General features: G+C 32.3%; 2 protein-coding genes across 5 annotated transcripts in view; one reads left to right on the top strand and one right to left on the bottom strand.

The window, feature by feature from the left end:
- Window positions 1–13,097, bottom strand: part of LOC128189089 (cyclic nucleotide-gated cation channel beta-3-like) — a 38,665-nt gene extending 25,568 nt beyond the window's left edge. For 2 of the 4 annotated variants that reach the window (XM_052860540.1, XM_052860542.1), the window contains exons 1-4: window positions 12,941–13,097; window positions 12,693–12,776; window positions 7,201–7,344; window positions 6,259–6,854 (exon numbers count right to left, since the gene is read on the bottom strand). In XM_052860540.1, the coding sequence (XP_052716500.1) occupies window positions 6,259–6,841 (583 nt within the window). In that variant the 5' untranslated portion in view covers window positions 6,842–6,854; window positions 7,201–7,344; window positions 12,693–12,776; window positions 12,941–13,097. The remainder of the gene's footprint in view (window positions 1–6,258; window positions 6,855–7,200; window positions 7,345–12,692; window positions 12,777–12,940) is intronic. The other 2 variants (XM_052860541.1, XM_052860543.1) reach the window with 1 other exon arrangement.
- Window positions 13,098–18,296: 5,199 nt separating this feature from the next.
- On the top strand, window positions 18,297–23,468 carry LOC128189069 (uncharacterized). The gene is made up of 5 exons (XM_052860499.1): window positions 18,297–18,650; window positions 22,113–22,639; window positions 23,000–23,051; window positions 23,140–23,187; window positions 23,364–23,468. Exons 1-4 carry the CDS (start codon window positions 18,452–18,454, stop codon window positions 23,172–23,174), a joined length of 813 nt encoding a protein of 270 aa, XP_052716459.1. The 5' UTR covers window positions 18,297–18,451; the 3' UTR covers window positions 23,175–23,187; window positions 23,364–23,468.
- Window positions 23,469–23,589: the final 121 nt, after the last annotated feature.

Below are 23,589 nucleotides of genomic sequence, written 5' to 3'. Positions count from 1 at the left end.
TGTACGTAGTGCAGATGATGGTTAAAAATAAGTTTTCATTAATCTCAAATCAGGCTAATAAATAACGATAAAAATTTTTCTCATTTTCGTTCAATTGTTTTAAATTTCTTTTTTTTTCTTCTTTAAATTGAGGTTTTTTATGCTGGTAGTACTTAAAAAAGACAACAATTCACTTAAAGAAGCCTCATAGAAAGTAAATTGTGATATCAATTGACGAGAGGCTTTCAGAGTCAGTTCCTGTCCACCACTATTGATTTCAGTTTCCTTTTTTACAAGACGTTATAATGTTCTTTGAGAGCATCACAAGTTCATTGGCCTCATTGGACAGGTCACATACTATCAGAACCTTAATGTATCTACACGAGAAAAAACCACATTAACCACTCAAATCAACTCAGATTGTCACATTACATGGCTTTCACTTATCTTGATTGATTATCTCGAAAAGACAGAAACTTGAACTGGGAGCAGAGATGTTCTAAACACAACAGAATTGGATTCGGTACATGCATTACAGTATATATCTATGTTCCCTACACTAGTGAAAACCAACTTTTATTCAGAACTTCTGCGGTACAACTCGATCTTTAATTTTCAGGAGGTTTTCAAAAACCTATTTTTTTGGTAAAAATTTCTTACCACAAGCTTATCATACCACAAATCACTTTTTTCATTGTTAATCAAATTAGGGGAAAAAAATTTTCATAATGAATAAAATTTCAGAGTATCCAGCACAGATATACATGCAATCAGAAAATAGAAAAAAAATTAATTGAATCTATATTTAATTTAAAAAATCTACACATCATATCCTTATGAACTGAAAAGTTAACAAAGTCTCTTAAAACTCTGTTCAGCAGTTTCAGAAAAGTTGTACTCACAAAAAAACAGGATCGACAGACTGACTGACAGACAGACAAAATGAGAGAAAAAAAGAGTAAGCTCACATACCCCATGCTCCCCAATTACTTGACAATGCTACACATAATGAAATTGGTAGGGTACCCATTAAATACTTTTAATTTATATACATTTAAAAAAAAATCATCACATTAAAACTCCCTGCAAATATGCATATCTGTCTTTAACAGCAAGTAAATTCTAAATTCAAAAGTGCCAAGATTTGCAGAAAATTTATGGAATCCAATTTTCCTGGTAATATGCACATCTACACACTGCATACAAAATACCTACAAAGAACTATATATGATATGAGTTGAATTTGGCCCCCATAATTTGCCATTTTTTAGTGTTTCGGGAACAATAAAATGTTGTTATTTTTTAGAAGAGTGGATATAAAATATATTTGTCACCCATTTATTTGATTTATTTGCACTCACTTGCAGTATGACGTCAGAAGTGAAGCTATTTCTATATAATTTAATCAAAATCAGGCAAAAATTGACATTTTTATTATCTTTTAACGAATGGGAAATATAGAGCGCATGCTTGAACATGGAAAATTTTTTTGTCAGTTATTAGTCTTGACTAGTTACATCTCTGATTTAAATATTTTGTTTGTTCAAGCATGCGCTTTAAGTTTTCTGAAAGAAAAACTGCTTAAAATCAAGTAAGCTGTTTTATGCTTGAATCAAAATGAACATAAAACATAATTAAAAAACATCACATATATATCTGTACAAAGAAAACAAAGAATTACAGTAAAATGATGATGTTCATTTTAGGGGGCCATATTTTAGGCCCATATATCATATACGTGTATAGTCCTTTCCGTGAAGCAATTTAAGACACCCCTGCGAATGTGTTCGGAATGTTTTCTTTATCTTTGCTAAGTATGTAATAAATCCAGAGGTGCTCGAATGAAAGTTCACGAGACTTCACTTAATTTTGTTCAGTTCCTGTGAAATTTCGAGCGGAAGTATAAGTGTTCGGATAATATTCTCAAAATACGTAAGTGCTGGTCGATTTTCATATCATATTCTACTTTGATTTATGTTAAGACATCAACATCTTTTAAGATGTATGTCTTATTTCACCATCTAGAGGTTTTTTAAATTAAACAATGATATTCAGAACAGAGTTATCGTTCGTGTTCAACCACGTGTAGAGAGGTTGATAATATAAACATTGGGTTGCTTAATAAAATCATAGCCATGTCTGATGCTTGCAGTGTGCAATACCATTTTTTTTTTAAATAATGGGTGAATATTTTGCATAAAAACTTAGTATATCGAGCCATTTTCAAGGAACATTCTGCATAAAATAGTACAGTCTGTTTCACTATTGATGTTATTACTAGGTCAAGCGGATCGAAAACTAATTCTTAGGGGGGGATCTCTACTACGCATGTTAATTGTCGTAACAGCAGAAAAAAACAATTTTTTGTATTGTCACATTTATTCCTAGAACACATTTTTTCCACCAATTAATGAAGATAAAGTTTAAGATCAATAAACCTCTAGAATTTATATTTGCCTAGATTCTCTAAAATAGACTATGAACACGAGGCATGATTTTTACTGCGAAACTGAAAGGGTCAAATAAAACCACGTGGTCTAAAATTTAAATGACAATAATAATCGCAGGGGTGTAAGAGGAGATGCACTGACAAAGTGCTCATTACTAAATTCAATATGTGGCCAAAATTTTAAGTTCAAAAGGTTCAAAATTCCCAGAAAAAGGTAGGAATTAGAATTTCCTGGTAATATGCACATGTACATTTTGCATTCTATAAGTATCCCCACAAAGTTTAAAAATATTCTATGCATCAGTTTAAGAGGAGTTTCACTTACAACAAAAAACAGGATTGACAGAAAGACATATTATACAATGTACCACTCACAAATTGTTGCATGGAGTATAATAATCATACTCCATGCAACATAAGTGAGGTAAGGTACATTTCCAATGTGCATGAATATAAATCGAATATTATAAATTGGAATTACATTTAAAAAAAACAAATGAAATTCAAGGGTCTGACTTATATATACATGTGTTTTACTGCCACACCTTATTTTAAGAGCAAGACCAACTCAATAAATTAAAGCAAATTAGGATGTTGACGCTAAGATTGTTTTGTTTTTTTAAAATAAAAATTCAAAATTTAATTGAATTTATTAATAATAAATTTACAAAATTAAAAAAAAAAAATATTGAGATTCATTCTTTTTTTAATAACATACATGTAGCAGTTCAAATTAAGTTTACTGGACCCGATAAAATAACAGGGCTGCATTCAAGATCGTAGCAGTTAGCCTAGCTGCTAGGTTGTAGATATCTAACTAGATCTATTGAACGGACAGTTAGGTTAACCGCTAAGTCTCGATCTGATTTGAAGTTGGAAATACTCAACTAAAGACTAATTGCATCAGCATAATTTTTTGATTTCAATCGGAAATATGTATGTTAAAATTCATTTTGAATTATATGATGAACAAAATATCATAAAATAAATAGATTTCATGTTTGTTACAAAGTAGTTACTAAGGGGAATTTGATGTTTAGCATAAAATATATAGGGCATGAATATCTACATAGTGGCTAGGTTAGCTTTCCGTTTAACAGCGTAGCTGCTACGTAGCCCTACAAAGCAGCTGCGATCTTGAACGCAGCCCAGATCACATGACACCTTACACTAGGACATGTTAACAATGTAGATCTTTTAAAAGAACACATCTCAGCAGCAAGAGAGGGTTAAATAGTGTGTTGGTGAATGAATGATTTGTACATTAGCACTAAGGGAGCTGTTAAAAAGCTTAATAGTTAAATGGTGTCTCAGTATTTCCTAAAAATAATGGCATCAAATGATACCGTAAAAATAAAATACGAAAATTTAAACATGTTTGTTGAATAATATTTATACAGAAATACTTCAATATTTTTTTTTTATGATAATTATGTAAAAAAAAAACCCCACTTTTTAATAAATTATAGTATTTCCTCTGTTGTTCAGTGTTTATATAGATACAGTTCACAGCGATTCCTGTAATGACTGTATACATACAAAATTCACACATTTACATGTATTTTGCAAATAATTTAAGGATCTTTGACGCTCAGTGACTCTACTTTTTAAGACAGTAAGTCACAACATGGCTATTTTAACCCATTGTGAAACAGTTTGTATCGCCAAAATACGGTGTATATCTACATGGCACAATGGGTTTATATTGCTTCAGCCTACCAAGCCGCAGGTCCCGAGTTAGAATACAGCAGAGACTTTTATATTTTCATGAAGAGTAATAAAATTTAAAAAGGTGGGTTTTTTCCCCAAAATTGAACATTTTTTTAATCATATTTCAAGTCAAAATCATGCTTAAAATCCATATCTTAGGTGATCTAGAAGAATGGACTTTTTCCAGGTGTGTGGAGGACCCTTAATCTGTGATAAATTACAGTTACCGTATTTTCCCGACGATTAGTCGGTATTTTTTTCTCAGAAGCAGAGCATTCGACTTATCGTCTTGTTCGACTTGTCGTAGGCTCGAGGTCAGAAAATTGTTTAAAAAGCATTAAAAATCTTGGTTTTAATTATCTTGAGTTGGCTGTGTGATTGAAAATTACGTTGTTGAATTCACTGTTCATCTTTAATAATTATCATTTCACTCATCTGTTAACACTTAAATACATAATAATAACAACAGTTATTAAGAAATGTTACATTGTCTTTAATCAATTAAAAGTTTTACCGTTCCGTTTTTATAAACACATCGTCACATGGTTCTATGTATCACTAGTAGGAAGATAACATTGCGCAGTAAAATTAAAACCAAATTTGAATGGAAGACAGTAGATCCGGGGGATGTGTGTTTTTTTTTGATTTAATTATTTTATTAGTAAATAGTTGTTAGTGGAAAGTATAAATCAGAAATATTTCATGGTCAAATTCAATCTTTAAATACGTAATCGGCAATTATCAATACTACTGTTTATACAATAGGCTGACACCGGTTGTGTTAATAATCTTGCCCTAAGGCTGAGATCTTTACGGCAATATCACTCCTTGTGTATATAAAGAGTACCGTTATAAGAGTGATTATAGTTCATTGATTAATTATTGTCCATTAGATAATTTTTTTGGGAAACGTATGTATGGTCATTTGGTCATTTTTTGTCCATCCGTCAATGTTTAAGTATCTCAAGGTGTGTTGTGATGGAAGGGAGGTAATTCAAACTCATTTCTAATTCGAGCCACACAGTTTTCCTTCTTACAATTAAGCTGAATCAAGTTTTGTTCAAGTGTTCAATGACACAGATAAATCAACTTATTTACAATTGTGTACTGTACAAAACTTTCAAGAAAGAAGCAAGCTGATTATTGATTGCTGATATTAGTATAGATTATTTATAAAATCCATTACAGTCAATTAATTCTGATAGGTATAAAATAATGAGAGAATGAGCACTTATCCATAAATCCTTTTCTTTATTTCTTTAGTGTATTGACTCCTTAATTGCTGAAAAGTCTAAAGATTTGATCTGAATTTAGAATGTACACAAAACAGGAACAAAAAGCAAAATCACTTCAAGTGGAAAATAAAAGATTGCTTGGAGAAGCACATTTTAAGGGGGATAACTCTGTAATTGATGCCAAACTCTGCTGAATGTTAGTTGTAACACTTTATTTTGTCTGCATCCTATCCTCAGCAATATTTTAAAGCACTAATAAATCTGGTATATATACTTGTTTGTATTACTGATTCTGCTTTTAAGTGTAATTAACAGTGTTGTAATATTTTAAAGGTATGTTTGTATAAGCATTCACTGTATCAACAAACTGGTAGTGGAATGTCAATTCTACAAATGAATTTACAGTTGTACTGGTTGATTTCCAGTGTTCACAAATGAGTAGATGCTGAAGGGCTGCCTAGACTACTGGGTAATAAGTCTACATTGTACACATTGCTCAATATGGACCAGTGATATGAGAAATCAAAGCATGAATGATGAATGCTCATATGTTGTGATTCTCACTGTCCAGAGCATATTTTCCCCCCTTTTTTATAGCAAGTTTCTTAGGGGAGGGGGGGGGGGGGGTTGAAGGAGATGTCAGAATTATTGTAAGTTTGGAGAATTTAAAAATTGCAAGTCAAAATGCCCTCAGGACTTTACAGTGAGGTAAAGAAATGCATGGTATTTACAAGTCTTCCATTTCCATTAATTTCTAATGTTCTTATTCTACGTACTTCTCACTAAATGGCGACCATCAAATTGAGGAATATACATATTTTTGTAAGAAAAACATCAAGCTATTTCCTCCTCATTACTTAACTAAACAGGTGCATATATACTTACCAGAAAATCTGGGCACATGAAGTTGTCCTCCTCCCTCAGAATTTTTGTTGCCGGGGGTCAAGACAGTTTTCGCGGGTTGAACACAGATGATCTTGTCCCCTGGTCTGAGTCCTTCCTCCAAGGGCTTGCTCTCACTGACATTCCTCACAATTCTTCTCCTCGTATTACTGAGCTCCTCAATATCACTGTCCTCAAAGGAGAAGATGTTGGAGGAGTTTCGAGGAGAGCTGCTGTCACTGGCATTCTCAATCGAAAAAGACGGATTAGCAAGACCACCCCGAAGAGGTTTTAGCTGAACGGTCTCGAGGAGTTGCTCAGATGATGTGGAAATGTCTGGAGCATTGGGGTGGAGGAATTCACTGATTTTGATACTTATGGATTTCTGGTGCTCAGAACTGAGGAATGACGCATGAGTCCGAGGGGATTCTCCAGAACTTTTTGTTGATTTTGTCGACTTTTCAGCCTCTGAAGATGTTGCCTTCTGCTCCTCTGGTTTTTTGCTTTGTTGTTTTACTGTCTCTTTTTCTTCCTTTGGTTTCCCAACATCTTTCTTTGCCACTTTTAATGGCACTACTTTATTCATTTTCTTCACACACCTGCAATAAAATTATGATAATTAAACTATAGCTAAATCTGTGATTTATTAACAAATATTTTCCATCATCATCAAAAGCATTGAAAATGAACCTTACAAGAGTTGCTCATACTGTTTCACGTCATAGAAAAAAACAAACACACCCTAAACCAGACAAGCTTTATTCATTTTCACTTCAGTTAATATCACTAAAAGCATTGTCAGATTTAAGAATAAATTGCCATGGAAACAAGTAATGCTTGAAAAAGTGAAAGCCAGAGAAGAAAATCGAAGCCAGAGAATATGAAGCAGTTTAATGAGAAACCTGGACAATTTGGATGTCACGACATTTGCAGCAATGATAATACCTGAGGCCACCAATTCATCAAAAGCTGCAGGTACTGACAACAGAAAGGTAGCGACTAACGAACATTCCAATTAACAAAGAAAATCCCTGCCTCGATCCACTGTTCATGCTCTCCATTGCTAGCACTGGTTAAAAAATATTTTGCCTACAAGAAATCAAACATGAAAATAATTGAAATTCTGCCGTATCTATTTTTTGGGACCATATGCGATCAAGAATAACAGGCCTCCTTAAAGTCTTTGGCTAGTAGAATGCATTAATTATTGTGGGATTTGCTTAAGATGCAAGTTAATTAGTGAGGGGTTTTTTTGCCATTGGCCTCCAGGGCATGTATCTGAAGTTTATAAGAGAAAATCAATTGAAGTAATTGATGATATGGAAATAGTGATTAAGTTTGGGGTTTTTTTTCCTTCTTTGGGAGAGACAAGGTGGGAATTTAAAAGAAAACAACAAAAACCTAAATGCCAAGTGACTGGCATCTTCGCTAGCTAAGGGTATTTGATCCCCATGAACGTTCGTAAGGAGCGGTGCAAATTAGAATCCCTTGGCTAGCAAAGATGAGTGACTGGATATAAAAATAAAAATCATAACTTGAATCCTTTATATTAAAGGGTGATACAATAAAAGATGTCAAAGCATGAATGAATCGATCACCTCCAAATCAATAAAAATTTGGTAGTGTTTACACTAAGCCTCTCTCCTTTTTTTGGTTTACCCTTCGACTCAGTTGGTAAAGTGTTTGTTTTTTAAGGTGATATGGGATATTTGTCGATATTAATGTGATTTAAGTACATTATTATTAAAATACCTTCACTGGTTTAGAATTGTTAAATTTTACAATATCTTACCAAAAAAATATTTTAAAAAAATTATTGGAAAGGTAAAAATATTAAAATCCCCAGCGGAATTTACTATTTATAAAATTACACTTGATTTTATTGTTTATTTCGATAAATAGTACTTCACAACATGGAAATGTCCCATATCACCTTAGATTGAAGTGTGGCTTTTTTTTCACAATGGATAAAGTGTAATTTGAATCATTTTTTTTTTTCTATCACGGAGGCTATTTATAATCATGGCAGTAATTGTTTGTTGTAACGAAGTTATTTTGTTTATTTATGGAATTTTCTTTACAGATCATTACTGTATTTGCAAACAAAAACATGTTTACATTTATAACAAAGAATTCTGAGCTCTGTATCGAGATTCGAGATCTTGTAAGTCAAATTTTTAACATTTCACATCCAGTTAATCGTTCTAGAAAAAAAGAATGGAAAATCAAAATTTAAACATTTGCAGTGATCGGCTAAACTGCGACCATATATATGCCCCTTTATTCACAGATTTATTCTACAATTGGTTTGTAAACATATCAAAAAAACTAACATGCTATGGACATAAACAATAATTCAAAAACAAAGATCATATGTTTTTATTGCTTTATCTTTTCCTGATCCTTTAAAACACCAGAATGCATATGTATATGTATCTTTGCAACTCTCCTCGCTAAAAATTCCACAATTCTTGTTGTGATATTATACAGTCTGGTCTTTTCAATTCCTCAATTATCAGTACGTGAAGGGGAAGAAAAACATTATATCAATACTTATTAGCCCAGTATATGCACAAGAAAACATTATTGAGATAATCCTCAGAGAATAGCCAGTAAAAACTGGTTTTCTGTAGAGAAATACTGTAATCTTACATCTCTCTCTCTCTCCTCTCTCTCTCTCTCTCTCTCTCTCTCTCGTTTGGAAAGAAAATTAAATGATGCTTGCATAAGTTTCCCTAATTAAAAGCCTGAAGACTAATGAGGCTTATTCAAGTTCAGTGATTAAAGGGAAGTAACTTTGATCTGAAAGATTTTCAACAGATCAATACAGTCTTGTTTCTGTGGATTAAAATCAGTTGCTACGGGATACATTGATGTAACAAATGGAACAGACAAAGCTATATCGTGATGAAATATGCTAGCTAGATGATTTCAGGAATATTTTATGTCCTACACAGATACAATGATTTTTAATCTATGTATGTAAAAAATAATCAGCTTTGTCATAATACAGTGTCTACCAGAAAATGGCACATCTATTTGAACCTGGAGAAATGTGATTAAGAGATTAAAAGCTGTGTAAAAATTATTTTAGGAATCAGTAATTAAGTTACACTAAATGTAGTAGGTATCATGTCCTACATGTTTGGCATCATATGATAGGTTTTTCGTAATATTTCATAATATTGTTGTTATTTCTGTTACATGGAATTTGTTTTTTGGGGTGGCAACAATCCGGCTATAAAATCTTTGTGTATTAACACTTAGTTTCATACCTCTTTACAACAATTTCCTTATCAATAAAATCTTCTGCAATCTTTATTTTATATCACCGAGTTCCTAAATTGTATTAATTTTCTCAACATGTACATGTACAGATTTTGTTTTTACTATATGGGCAATAATTCAAATGAACACAACTTACAAATACATATCATACCTGTATTAATTGTAAATATAAAAGTTGAAAAAGGGGTTAAAATTGGTTTCTTTTTTTTTTTTCCCTACACATCAAAACCACTTAATAGAACCATTAGTACTGGTAATACTTGTCCTTATAACTCTTGCGAGCAGGAGATAAGCCATCTGAAGACCACAAATCCAAGCAGACTTCCAACGGAAATCAGTATTCATGAGAATAGCCTGTCATATCTCATTTCATTGTCTCAAGCGATGAATTTTTAATGGCTGTAGAGTGGCTTCAGAGTTTAGCTATGTGATTGCTGCATTATTGTGAGCCATATGGCTTAAAATCAAATTCAGACAAAATTAATATTGGCCTAAGCTTTTAGCCAACGGGAAGCAAAAATTAGTAAATTGCAAATGCCATGACATACATGTATCTCTAAGGTGGCGTAGGATATTACTCACTCACATTTTCAGTGGCGGCTCTTTTACAATTCCTCCAATCTTTATACTGATATTAACATCTTTTAAATCTAATTGCCACATGAAGATGTCAGAATGGGGTTTTAGTCAAAATAAGTTTGCTCTGGATTTTTATCTTTATGTGCTAAACAAAGTCTTTGAGTGCAAGTACATAGAGCTTGTTTGCACCAACCTTTTTAATATACTGGTATCATTATCAGTGATATATGTGCCTGAATTACATGTACCGGGTAGTCATTTTTGTTTCTTTGAAAACAAACAATGTATTATATTATGTTAAGGGTAATTCCTCTATCTTAAATTATACTAATTAAAACTAACTTGCGAAGTGACATGAAATTGGAGCTAACAAACTGATACACTGGTACCACTAAGAGTTCCTGGAATTGCCTTCAGCTGTGAGAAGCAATGATAATTTCTCCTTGACAATTATGATTTACGGTATACATTTTTCCTTCCTTAATATCATCTTGGTGCAGCTCATCTATAATATCGATGGATTTCTCCCAGATGGGTTCACCTTTCATTGCCGATTCACCCAAACAATTGAATTACATTGTCTGAATTCATGTATTGTTTTTGGATTTTACATGTATTTTTGGATTCACTTCTGTATCAAAACAATTCTGCCTTAATTTTCAAGTCTTCATAGATCACAAAAAAAGAATTGATAAGTTAACCTATAATTAGACTTGGTTATAATGAGAAGTGACTTAAATCATAAAATTTTTCAACATTTTCCCTTTATTTCAGCACATAGGGAAACAAATTGATCATACCTTATACATGTAATAATTAATACTCATAATAACATCTTTTCCAGATACTAAAATACAGACTAGAAACTTTTTTCTAATAATTTAAAGACTTTTAAAAATGAATAGAAATATCTGCTCAAATAATTTTGACATACTATGGTATTCATCATCAAGCTCTACAAATCTATGTACTATATAAATGATGTCATAGGTAGGATATCAATAGCAAATAATGCTAATATTTGAGACATTTTTGGATGCTCTTGACCTTGAAATTCCAATATTAAACAGCTCATACTTCAATCAGGTACATATATACCTGCTGGTATTAATACTCTCTCATATATTCAAAGTCTGGACAATAAAGGTTTCCGTCTTGCACCAAGTTTTTTTTGCATATTTGCATATCAAGTGCTTTACTTTCTGAGGCCATTATGGTTCTATTCGGTTGTCTTCTTCTAAGGATGTAAGCATTTAAGGATGAGGGGTACATCTCATACACAAAATAAAGTATAAAGTGTAATAACAAGATAGGATAATATGAGATTATCGTAATAACTAGACTTTTTACCTGGTATTTCCAATATATGTATCACTGATTTTTCCATCCAGCAAACCATTAAGAAAACAAGTCACATAATTTCACAGTATATAATCATTATCGTTAGGCTTCCTTTGTTAGTATCCTTGTTGAACTAGAGAGCAATTCTCTGAATCTCTTCAACATGAGAAATGTCGTTACTGTCATATTATTCCATGCTATATTGACAAAGCCAGTGATTCTATGGAAACAACTTGTGATTCTTTGTCATAACACAGTGTCAACAATCTGTTGTTTCATCTCATCACAACGACAGCTAGATCCATCATCCACAATGCAGCAATAGCCGTCACCCCCATCCCCCCCCCCCCCCACTTCCTTTACTATCCACTTCTTTTGTAAAATAAAAATTATGCCATGCACTTGTTTGGAAATTTTTTTAGCAGGCATTAAACTTGTCCCCCCCCCCCATTTCAAAATCATTGCAACATGCATGTATGTACACAGGTCGGGGGTGGGGGGTATGATATGTAGTACTGTAGTTTGTAATTTGACAATGATATTGTTAATGTTGTATATGTACAATTTTATTTTGTTTTTTGATTGAATCAAAAGTAAAATCTACAACCTTGGCAATATTTGAAGTTTCAAACCCATATAATCTAGCATACCAGTAGACAGAGTCGAATCCTCATTCTCAAAGAAACAAAAAGATAATTCTACTAAAGATAAGACCCTGAATGGCTTTTTCTACTATGTATGATGTTATTCTGCTATCATTGTTTGTATAAAATTCCACTGACAAATTCATCTCAAAATCATAATAACTTAAGATGGAGGCAAATTCTGTTCATTGAAGTGGATAAGTTTTTGAAATATAACAAAATTAATAATTTTGTCCCAACAGTCATGAGTTAACACTTTCTTTCTTTCTTTTTTTAGCCTGACAACTGTTGCAGGACAGGATTAGTTGTTTCTTTTGTCCCTTGATTTAATAAAATGTGTCAAAGAAAATGACATATATTTTCTAAAAGTTTTCCCAATGTAGCCATTCAACATACAATTTATCTTATTGAAATAAGTGACTCATAAAAAAGTTTGGGGTGATAAAAGATCATTAGATTATCTTTTGAAAGGTATAGTTTTGTCATAAATTTATCTTAATCTGTAGTTATATAAAGATAAAGATTATAGGGTTTTTCAAAAAATGTATTTTTTTATTTGAAAAATAATTAAACTAAAAAGCTTACCTTTTAATTTACATGGCAAAGATTTTCCTAGGAATTCTTCATCTCATCACATCCAGTAGATACATGACTTTGTCCGATATAGATCTAAATATTACAAATACATAATCAATAGATTTCTAAGCTGCTATCTACCCAACAATAATTAATACCAAATCAATACAAAAAGATTCACGCAACATAACAACCTTCATAAAAAGGGGCAAAAATAAAATATACAAAAGAAAAGTTCACAGTTTTTTCGCCCTCACTTTGTGAATAACGCCGTCCTCTGCAATTTGTTTATATAAAGCCCATAAAAAAAAATCCCCACTTGTGTTCTTATATTGCTATTAGATGAGACAGCGAGTAGCGCGTAATTGTTTGTATTTATCCACCAGATACATCCATATTCACGGGATTTCACCTTACGTCGGTTACCTGGGTTAATGCTAGCTGAGTATGATGGCTTTGCAGGCATCTGATGTTGATATAGGCGGGATCAATACGACAATACTGAGATCATTAGGAGTAATATGTCTAACAATGTATCGATTTTCGGGAACATAAGTCTCAGATAAATCAGGTGTCACCAAGCGATTTCCTTCCGAGATTTTAATTAAGTGGAGTAGATTTCAATGTTTAATCAAGGAAAAGAAAAATAACAATGTTGGTAGATACGGGCTTCTGATAAGATGCCTCAGTATCAAGACTTTTCCTCCTTTCTCCATATCATTGCAAGGGTTTAAGCTTTTAATATTATATGTATATTAAAGAATAAAAAAAAATATTGTATGTTTGCTATATGAATAAGTCTATTAGTTTATTTTTAAGGTCATGGCCATGCACATGGTGACTTTACTGTTAATGATATTTCTCCAGAAAATGTCAATTTAAAGGCATGACTGAATTGTTTTTCTTATGATAATGACTTTTCAATTTGTTTGAACAGCTAGAGATTAAATATAGACTGTAACTAAATCAAAACATTTCTTTTAATTTTTACTTGCATATTTCCACAAAAAATAATAATTTTCTTTTTCTTGAACTCTAGTGTATGTATACGCTTGTTTTAAACATCACAGATTAAGTGTTTTAAAACATACATTTTTAGATCTATAGGGCCTTCAAACATTCTATAAACATTTAACAAACATTTCATTAAAAGCAAAACTGTGTACCATCCATGCAGTGAGTTGTCTCAAAATTACTCTGAACATTGTAATGTCTTAATTTCTACAAAATGGCATGAAGATACATTAGTCTGCGAGATATTGGATATTTTTCAGACAATGGACTCCTGAATTCCAGAGAGATTTTTACAAAAAATTAGCGGAAGAATATGGGATTACAGATTACTGACTAGCTAGTTTTCAAAAACATATGCAATTAATATTTACTTATATATATATATATATATATATATATATATATATATATATATATATATATATATATATATATATATATATATATATATATATATATATATATATATATATATATATATATATATTTATATATATTACATATTCAAAAAGCAATATTAGTGTATTAGTATCTACACTTACAATATCGACAGCCCGACAGTGGATCATTGATGATGGCACTAGCACAGTTGCATTCCTCAATGTTATACCGGTATATTATGTCATCGTGTATTGACAAGCATGGCTCCCGCAATAAAACCATCTACATGTATCCAGGATACATGCCACTGTTCACCTTATATATCATCTGGTTGGTTTATTGCTCTCTCATCTAATACATACATGCATTATCCGATTTTCAAAATTACCCTCCTCTCACACTACGGACCTCGGGGGGTGGAAGGGGGGGGGGGGGTTCTACATCGTAGTTGACCTGACATGCATAGTAAATAAAATCCCAGCAAAGTCTTTAAAATGTATTCTGTTGGACACACACTTTTCTTTCGTTTCTGTTATCATTTATTTAATTACCCCAAATTGCGATTTTTTTCTCTCTGCCAATCCTAGGGTTGTTACAAGGCCCTTTGAAAAATTACGCACTTTGAAAATTTTGTTCAAAGTGCGTTAATTTGGGGACCAAGTCTACGCACTTTGAATTTTTTTTTCAAAGTGCGTTGATATCGTCGATAATAACGCAGTTTGAAAAAAAATGTTCAGGGTTTAGTCGAAATAATATACATGTATAACATTAGATGCAATAAATAATTGTTTTAACCTTGTGTCGCTTAATGGGATATATTTTACAAAGAACCCACTGCATTCTCAGCTAACTTGATGAACAATTCCTCGATAAGTATTTTTTCCCTCTTTTCATAAGCTTACGGAGTTTGACAATTTACATATAGAACTATGGAGATTTGAATTATCCAAATATGACATAAACTGCATCGCTTAGTAACTGCATTTTCCTTTTTGTGTTTTTTTGGGTGTTTTTTGTGGGGGTTTTTTGTTGGTGTTTTTTTTTTTTTTGCAGCAAACTTACTTATTATCTGGTATATTGTGCGGTGTGCCAGAAACGAAAATTATTTAATTTATTTATTGATAATGGAGATAATGCATACCATTAACATATTTAAACTGTCTTCAATTACATGTGCTTATAAACAAACATGGTGAGATAAAACAATTGATCTTTTAGACGATCGGTGCAAGAAAAAAAACCTCACACCTTATGCTTATTTTTAAGTTTATATTAATTTAATGTTTGTCAATGTAATATAATTTTTTTTATAATGAAGTGATTTATTTGATTAGAATTTGAAAACAGAGACTATGTTGAAACACTTATAGATTCTTTAACATACCATTGGAGAAGTTATTGTTTGACCAGCTCGTTTTTTTTTCAATGTCACTGTACTTAATTTACAACAAAACGTATTTTTTCTCCGATTCACTAAGTTGCTGAATACAATATATGTTTTAGAAGGAAAAAGAGGGGTAGGGGACCTTCTTCCTGTAATTAATGAAATGAAGTACTGGTAATTGACCTGTATCTTTGGTTAACTCCCACCCTCACCCCTATCCCCGTTTTTAAATACGGTAAATTAGATTCATTAGTGTTAACAAATCATCATACTATCAAAAAAATTAGGAATTTAATTCTAGAATTTGTGATTTATGCATATTTTTTTCAAAAAAATGTTGATGTACCTTCATAACGCACAAAGTGGGTTAACTTGGTCCAAAATTTAACGCACTTTGAAAAAAAATTTCATAGTGCGTTGATTTTGACCAAAATTTAACGCACTTTGAAAAAAAATTTCAAAGTGCGTAATTTTTTTTTCAAAGTGCGTTGCCTCATAGGTCGTAATCACGTGACAATTATCAGAAGGAGATACATTTTCTATTTTCGAGAAAAAAAAAATACGTCAGGTGCTTGCGTTCCTACAATGCCGCTCAAATTAAATGATAGAATACAGTCATGCTTTGATTCATTTAAATAAATATTTACTTTTTTGAAAATAAAGAATACGGAACATCATTTCGAGTTTCAATTAGTTCATAAAACTATCAGGTTCATAAGATAACAGAAAATTTTTTAATTATTCTGTTAATTACAAGTTACCTTATGAGAGGTTTTTAAAGCCGTATACACTGATTGAAATTTCTTTTCTAAAAATTCTTCTTTTTGTGGCCAAGGCGCTTTGTGGAGTCAAATACTGAGAGAAATAATTTTGATAAGTTGGAAAATGCGTAATTTATATAAAACTCGATATATACAATTGTTATGTTCAACTTGATCTATAAAATATTCGCATATACGGTTCGACATCAAGTCGAAAATATTCACGTAAAAATAGCATGCCATGAACATGTAAAACTATATAAATAGTTTAAGGTCATTCAGAAAATCAGTTGTCCCTGAATTAAACTTTTCCCCCTTATACGCCAAAACAGTATCAAAGTACTGAAAGTACTAAGAGGCACAAAGCTTAGTCTGTGTATTTGTGATGTCAAGTAGTGATGCGTTCGATAACGAAATACGAATTCCCCCCGAAGAAGATTGAAATATGATCCGCTCAACTCTACATGGAAGAAGTTCCGTGTATAATAAGATGCACATTTGTATAATACATGATAATGCATGATATTTTAATATTTACAATACCATCCCACGCATTATCTAATGTTACATTTTAATAAGATTGATAAGAACATTCATGAAAAATATATGGTTATGAATTGCATGGATTGTTCGAGGTTTGATCTAAATGTAATGTCACAGGGTGAACTGGCTTACCATAAACGCTATACTATAAATATGATAAATACATATCCTATCAAAATCTGAAAAATCATATTTCTAATTCAAATTGAATGTTCTGTATAATTTTCTTTGAAATGCTTTAATGATACCAATGTATAAAGTGTTACACGTATGTACACACAGCGATAAAACGAAAATGTATAGTTCTGAGGAGAGCTGTTTGTCTTTACGTCTGAATGTCAGTCACTCTGTCCCAACTTCGTTTTACATAATTTTTTTTCTCTAGGGTTAGGCGAGTTTATTTGAAACTTGCTGTGTAGCTTTATAATGAGGAACTACAGATCAAGTTGATCATGAGTTTTAAGATTAAACCTCAGATTATGATGACCTTCATAAATTCAAACGACTCGCTTTTATTTCTAATCGGACTTGTTCTTTTAAAAAATATTTCATCGAATAATCTCGAGACTAATTTTGCATAAAACGATATTGTCCTAAACGTAAAATTGAAACTTGGGCCAGTTGCCGGTAGGGGCATGTATTGCAGAACTCCCAGAATGCTCGAGTAAGAGTTGGTTTTCAAAACATGTAAATTGAATATGTTAACATAATTACATCTATAACAATCTTGCTGGCTTTTGTAATCACGCATTCAAGCTTGCAATTGTGAAACATATTTATGTGAAAAATCATTGAAACGCGTGCATTTTCCTTTATGTCAAATTAAATCCTAGTGAATGTCGGTCCTCTTCTCAAAAGAGAATAGGTATTTATTTGTAAATAAAATAAAAAATAAAATAAGCAAAATATCTTAAATATAAAAGAAAAAACGGAAATATTCTAGCTAGCAAATAATCATTTTGTTGAACCTTTCATCTCAGTGTCGTAGTACATGTATTATATGATAAGCATTTCATAATAATTATATAACATTTTGAAATAAAACTATGATCTTGAGTGAATATGAAGTGACTGGCTACTATACAACATCAAAGAATTTATTTCTGCGTTATAATGTTAAAACCCATAATAAACTTTTATGCAGGGGTTAATTTAACATCGTCGCAGAAACAAGGGCCTTTGGGATACACATACATGTTTGTTTGTTTTTTTGTTTTGTTTTTGGTTTTTTAGTTTGGTTTTTTTTTTTTGGGGGGGGGGGGAGGGGGTTGTTTTTGTTTTTGTTTTCTAACTTGTATCAGCCTGACTTGACCTGGCTTGCTTCGAAAATAAAATAGGCAATTTAAAACAAAGCCTTACAATGTATAGTAATGGCTTTATCATAATGCTATCTTAAAAGTCAGTTGAAGCCTTATCAACATAATTCAGTTCACATCATACTGAGTATTTGTTGCTTGACTATTCTAGTCTTGAATTAAAATGATCAATCTGCAATCCCCCTTCTTCTAAAACTAACCGTGTCTGGTTCGTATTTTACTCACGCAGTGGTACTTCTTCTTTCGTTTTGCATTTATAGGATTTATTTTCGAGGCCTCTAATTTCTAATTTCGGGCCGATTGGCAATATTGAATTTATTATCGAAAGAAATATGGAGTAACAGTCTCAGGACTAAATTGTTATAAACAATGCCAACATATCCTGACCAAGAGGAGCGAACTGAGGCGGAATGTATGGCGCATGGTTGCAGATGGAGATCAAGGTTTCATTGCATTTTAAATCAACTTCGAGCAAATAAAGACATCAGCGAATTGGAAAAATCTGATATCGATAGAATTCCGTATGCAGTATGTACTTGCTCAGTGACACCTACCGGTTTGCAAAATGGTAATTTTTTTTTTGTATTTTTATAACAAATTTGTGCACGTCTATAGATAGAACCATGGGCTAGCCTTAATACTTTTAACTTGGCAATGATGCTCTACCAGTAACGTTATAACTACCGTTTAAAAAAAAAGGACGGAGAGGAAGACTCGTTTTAGTACAATTTGAACTTAATGCAATTCGCCAGTGTCTTCTAGGATTTATATTTGTAAATCATATAAATCTATTTTTAGCCTAGGGGGTTTCCATCTGAGAGCTTGCTATTTAGCGCATGTTGGAAAACGAAGGCAAAACAAAAACAGAATTCAATTTTGTTTAAAAATTGATTACGAATTTATATTTGAATATTTATATACATGTACGTTTAAATAAGTTGTTTGTTATCTTTGGCTCACACTATGGAAACCAAACTTTTTTATAATAAGCTCACCTTAATTAAGTTGGGTTCAAATGAGCCTTTCTGATTACTGTACTGGTACTGTACCATTTATCAGCTAAGATCAGTTATTGGCTACACTGAGAGTTCGGGTTGATAGCATGCGACTATCCAAGATTTTTTAATTCAGTTGTCTGTTTAAAGCACATTAAAGAAAATTAAGTGTGCTTGAAAACTTTCTTGAATATCAATACATATAACATGCATAAACAAAGGGAATTCTTTAAATTCCGAGAGATTCATAGCACAGCTGAACGCATGATTGCACAATTATGTATACGAGGGTTGTTCGGAAATCATTGAGACATTTTTTCTTATTCTTTAAGTACGGTAAAAAGATAAACTCTTGAAATTTCACCAAAACGTAAATCAGGATAGAGTTTATCAATGTGAAAAGTTGTTTGTCCATGGCATGAATAGATCATTCTTGGTAAGCTGACCAACATGCCTTCGTCCAGTGACCCGGCGCAACCGCAAAATTTTGCAACATCATTTTAATGCTTCTTATTGCTCCTGTGTTTTAAACACCTTATACAAACAAATGGAAATAAGAATTATTCTTTATTTCTCATCTTTTGTTTTCATTTCAAGATGTCATCATTTACATTTTCTCTCATTCTTGCTTTTTTAGGGAAAAAATCGAGTTATTTAACTTATTTTTACCCAAAAGTCTAATTACTGTGAATGTTTCCTGCAGTCGTTTTTTTTTATATATTTTAGAACTGTTGACAACAGTTAGTATGTCAAAAGTACTTGATAATTAATCCCTTTGGCCTAATTCTAGTTAAACAATTGGTGAAAAAAAATATGATGAACTGAAGCTCTATACCTTGTCTTGTCATCGTAAAGTTTTTTAAAGCAATTGCGTGGCCTTAAAAGGTCTTCTTCTGAGATTTCAACCAGTTTGACAGTTTTCGTTGCGCTGTCTTGACATCAAAATTCAATGTAAAGGCGTTGTCAGATTTCTCACTTACTTCACTTATTCCTGTTCGCTCCTTGGGGAGCATAGGGCCGCAACCACTCCTCGCCAGCGGACTCTGTTTTGGGCGACTTTCTTTAACTGGGCCCAGGTGAAGCCTGCCTCTTTTGCCTCTGACTCTACTGATCTTCTCCAGGTTTGCCTAGGTCTCCCCACCTTCCTCTTTCCCTGTGGGTTCCAATCCAGTGCCTGTCTTGTGATGTTTTCTGGGGATTTACATAGAGTGTGGCCTATCCATCCACATTTCCTCCTCTTTATTTCAATGTGGATGGGATCTTGTTTGGTCTTTTCCCATAGGTTTGTGTTTGATATGGTGTCTGGCCATCTGATGTTAAGAATATGGCGGAGAGATTTGTTGACAAAAGACTGGAGTTTGTTATTTATCGTTTTTGTTACCTTCCAGGTCTCCGAGCCATACAACAGGACTGATTTTACGTTTGTATTAAAGATTCTTGTTTTGGTGTTGATGGAGAGTGCTTTTGAATTCCAAATTTGACGTAGGGTGTTGAATGCATGTCTTGCCTTGTTGGTACGACTTTTTCGTTGTCAATGCCCCCATCCTTGCTGACAATGCTCCCAAGATAGATGAATTTGTCGGTCTCTCTGATGTTCTCTCCATTTAACTGGATTGGTGTATTCTGTTTGTTGTTTATAACCTTGTTATTTCAAACTATAGATGGGACAGGTTAAACACTTTGAGATATATATCCAATTATTTGAGATATCAAAGGTATAATTTTTAAAGTATTACTATAAGTGTTTTGGGATTTAAAAATCACTTCATCATATCCATTGTATTTAAGATTTAGTGTTCAAGATACTGAAGTTATTAAACAGTATATCTTGATTATATTAAGTAGATTGTATCTTATTCATCTTATTAAAAATGATTTTTGATTTATCCAAACATTGAGACCCATATTTGTTTCAGTTTTTGAGAAGAATATTTTTTAAGGATATTTCTCTAATTATTCCTATGTAAAACTTCAAAATTCACCCCTACCCCATAGTGACCCGGGCCCACCCTAAGTTAACTCTGGGTATCCTGATTTTAACAAACTTGAATCTACAATACCTGGGGATGCTTCCGCATACATTTAAGGCTTTTTTGCAAAATGGCTATTAAGGTGAAGATGTTCAAATTTTTTCCTCTATTTATTTTTATGTAAAAACAAAAAACTCTTGAACATTATTTAAGTGCCATTTGGATAACTGAGGGTGGCAGTCTGTTCCAAATTGAATAGGAGTCAATTTTTTCCATCGACTTGCAAAAAATGCTTGCAGATGCGAGACTGATATTTCATTGTTATCTGTTTTTTCTTAAATTTACTTAAAATGGAGTTGCTTCACCCCCCCCCCCAACTTATATTTGACCATGTAAAAAATAGAATTGAAAATAAGGAAATACATTTTAGTCAGTGAAATTAAAGTTAAAGGTATACCCCCCCCCCCCCCCCCTTTATCCTTTATCTGTTTTATAAACTTTTCATCAAAATGAATTCTTATGAAATAAACGTCTCGCTTGAGAGTTCTCGAGAAATCAAAACACCTACTGTAAATGTATTACAGGTATATTTGTCGTGTACAATATTTGGCGGAATATGTTTTTACAACAAGTTAACGTGGATTTGATTTAGCGCATTTCTGATGTACTTATTTATCTACTTATATATTTTACATTTGGCAAAGTACTTGATTTAACGGAAGCCGTTTTCCGCCAAAATTGCTAAATAGAATATACAGCCAAATGTAACATGTTTACAGTATTAGGTTATAGATGGTGAGGCAAAGCCTCGCTCTCCATGAGACTGATTTACCCGATATATTTTTGTAGTCACTCAGTAACAAACTTATGAACTAAATAAATAATATACCCTCCCCTTTTTCAGTTTTTGCTCAGATTGAGTCAAATCCCTTTGCTTTCAATATTTAATTTTTGAACGGTATGCATGTACACACAATCAGAACAACAGTTTTTAAACTCCATTTTTGTCAAAGGTCTTAGTATTTCTTGTAGCTTGTAATAATTTTCTTCATCTTTAATTTATAGAACCAGATACCAGATGGAATAATTTCCCTATTGGAGAGTATGAGGCAGCAGAGAGATACTTTGAAGAGTTCATCGATGGCCTAGAAAAATCAACAGAATTCTACTCTTTACTGAAATACCACTTTTCTGATCTTCAAAAGCATGAAGAACTAACAGAAAGATCAAGTAGTCGGAGATTTTTACTTTTATTCCAAAAAATTCGTGCGCAGAAAGATAGAGAACTTTTAAACAGACCGAGGAATAGAGAGAGAGGGGTACCGCAGGACGAAGCTCAGCGCACAAAGCAAACGATACATCTGGCATCTCTGAAGAAAGATTATATACCTTTATTCGTGGGAGAGAAAGGTAAAAATATGAAGCGCTATCTCAGAGGCAAGAAGAAAGTGAAAGTAGAGCTGGAAGTGAAAGATAATGACCAAGTTTTTGCAACCATCGTCTGTAAAGCTAAAGACAGTGAACCAATTGCTAAGAAATTGACAGAAGAAGCAGAGCTTTTAGTAGAAAGGCGGCGAATCCATGAACAGAATGTAAGATTACATTTTTTTTTTGAAAATTAGAAAATGAAATTGAAATTAGATGTAAAGCTACCGTGTTTGTCAGTAATATACTCAAATATCACTTATGCATTTATTTGCATTTCATAAAAAATGATTAAAACTAACAATGCATGATCCTAAAAACACTGAAAGAGATAAATAATTTACTTGAACGAAATTGAAATACATACTGAGTACATGCATGTTTAATAATACATAAGAACATAAATCATTTAATTTTTTCTGGCAACAATAATGAAATTAGATCCCAAGATCTGTCAAGAGCATGTACTTGTAGATTGCTACACATATATAGATATTCTTCTCCTTTTCTTGCATTTTTTTTTTTAGCAAAAAGAATATTTAGAAAGATTAGGAAGGGGAGATGATGAGGACAATATGGGTAGGTAATCAGTTGACAGCATATTAGACTCTATTGAATGCTTTGTTTACACATCAAGTCTGAATATTTTTTATTACATATTTCGTAGATACAAACAGTCAAGAAGAAGACATGGATGAATGAGTTATCCTCAATGGTAAATTGTTAGTTTTGAACTATTTTAACGGTATATAGTGTCAGCTACCTTCCATATCACTCTTATTTGTAGAGGAGGTATTCAAGAAGATAAAGATTTTTTATGCAAGTAATTAAAACATGTAAATTAATATATATTTTGTACATTTATGAGTACATACATTTTTTATTTTCTAGGTGACAGTTTGGCACGGCACTACGACATTTTTAATATTAATATGTACATGTACATGCATTAATATACTATATGATATACTGATTCAAATAAAGATGTCAACAGATGCTTTTGTTAATTTATTTCACTAACTTTTAGGACCTACCGAGTTACAAGTTAATATTAAATTCAACACTTCAGTATCTTTTCCCGGTAAAGAAATAGAATCATATTTATTTCTTCTCTATG

The sequence above is a fragment of the Crassostrea angulata genome, chromosome 6, assembly GCF_025612915.1.
Source record: "Crassostrea angulata isolate pt1a10 chromosome 6, ASM2561291v2, whole genome shotgun sequence".
Lineage (NCBI taxonomy): Eukaryota > Metazoa > Mollusca > Bivalvia > Ostreida > Ostreidae > Magallana > Magallana angulata.
This window is presented reverse-complemented; position numbering and strand designations above follow the sequence as displayed.

Excerpts from the sequence above, each read along its gene's own strand:
- LOC128189069 (XM_052860499.1), top strand. The coding sequence starts at position 18,452 with ATGCCAACATATCCTGACCAAGAGGAGCGAACTGAGGCGGAATGTATG. Across the intron at positions 18,651-22,112 it reads ACCTACCGGTTTGCAAAATG|AACCAGATACCAGATGGAAT; the intron begins GTAATTTTTTTT and ends TTTAATTTATAG. Across the intron at positions 22,640-22,999 it reads GGCGAATCCATGAACAGAAT|CAAAAAGAATATTTAGAAAG; the intron begins GTAAGATTACAT and ends TTTTTTTTTTAG.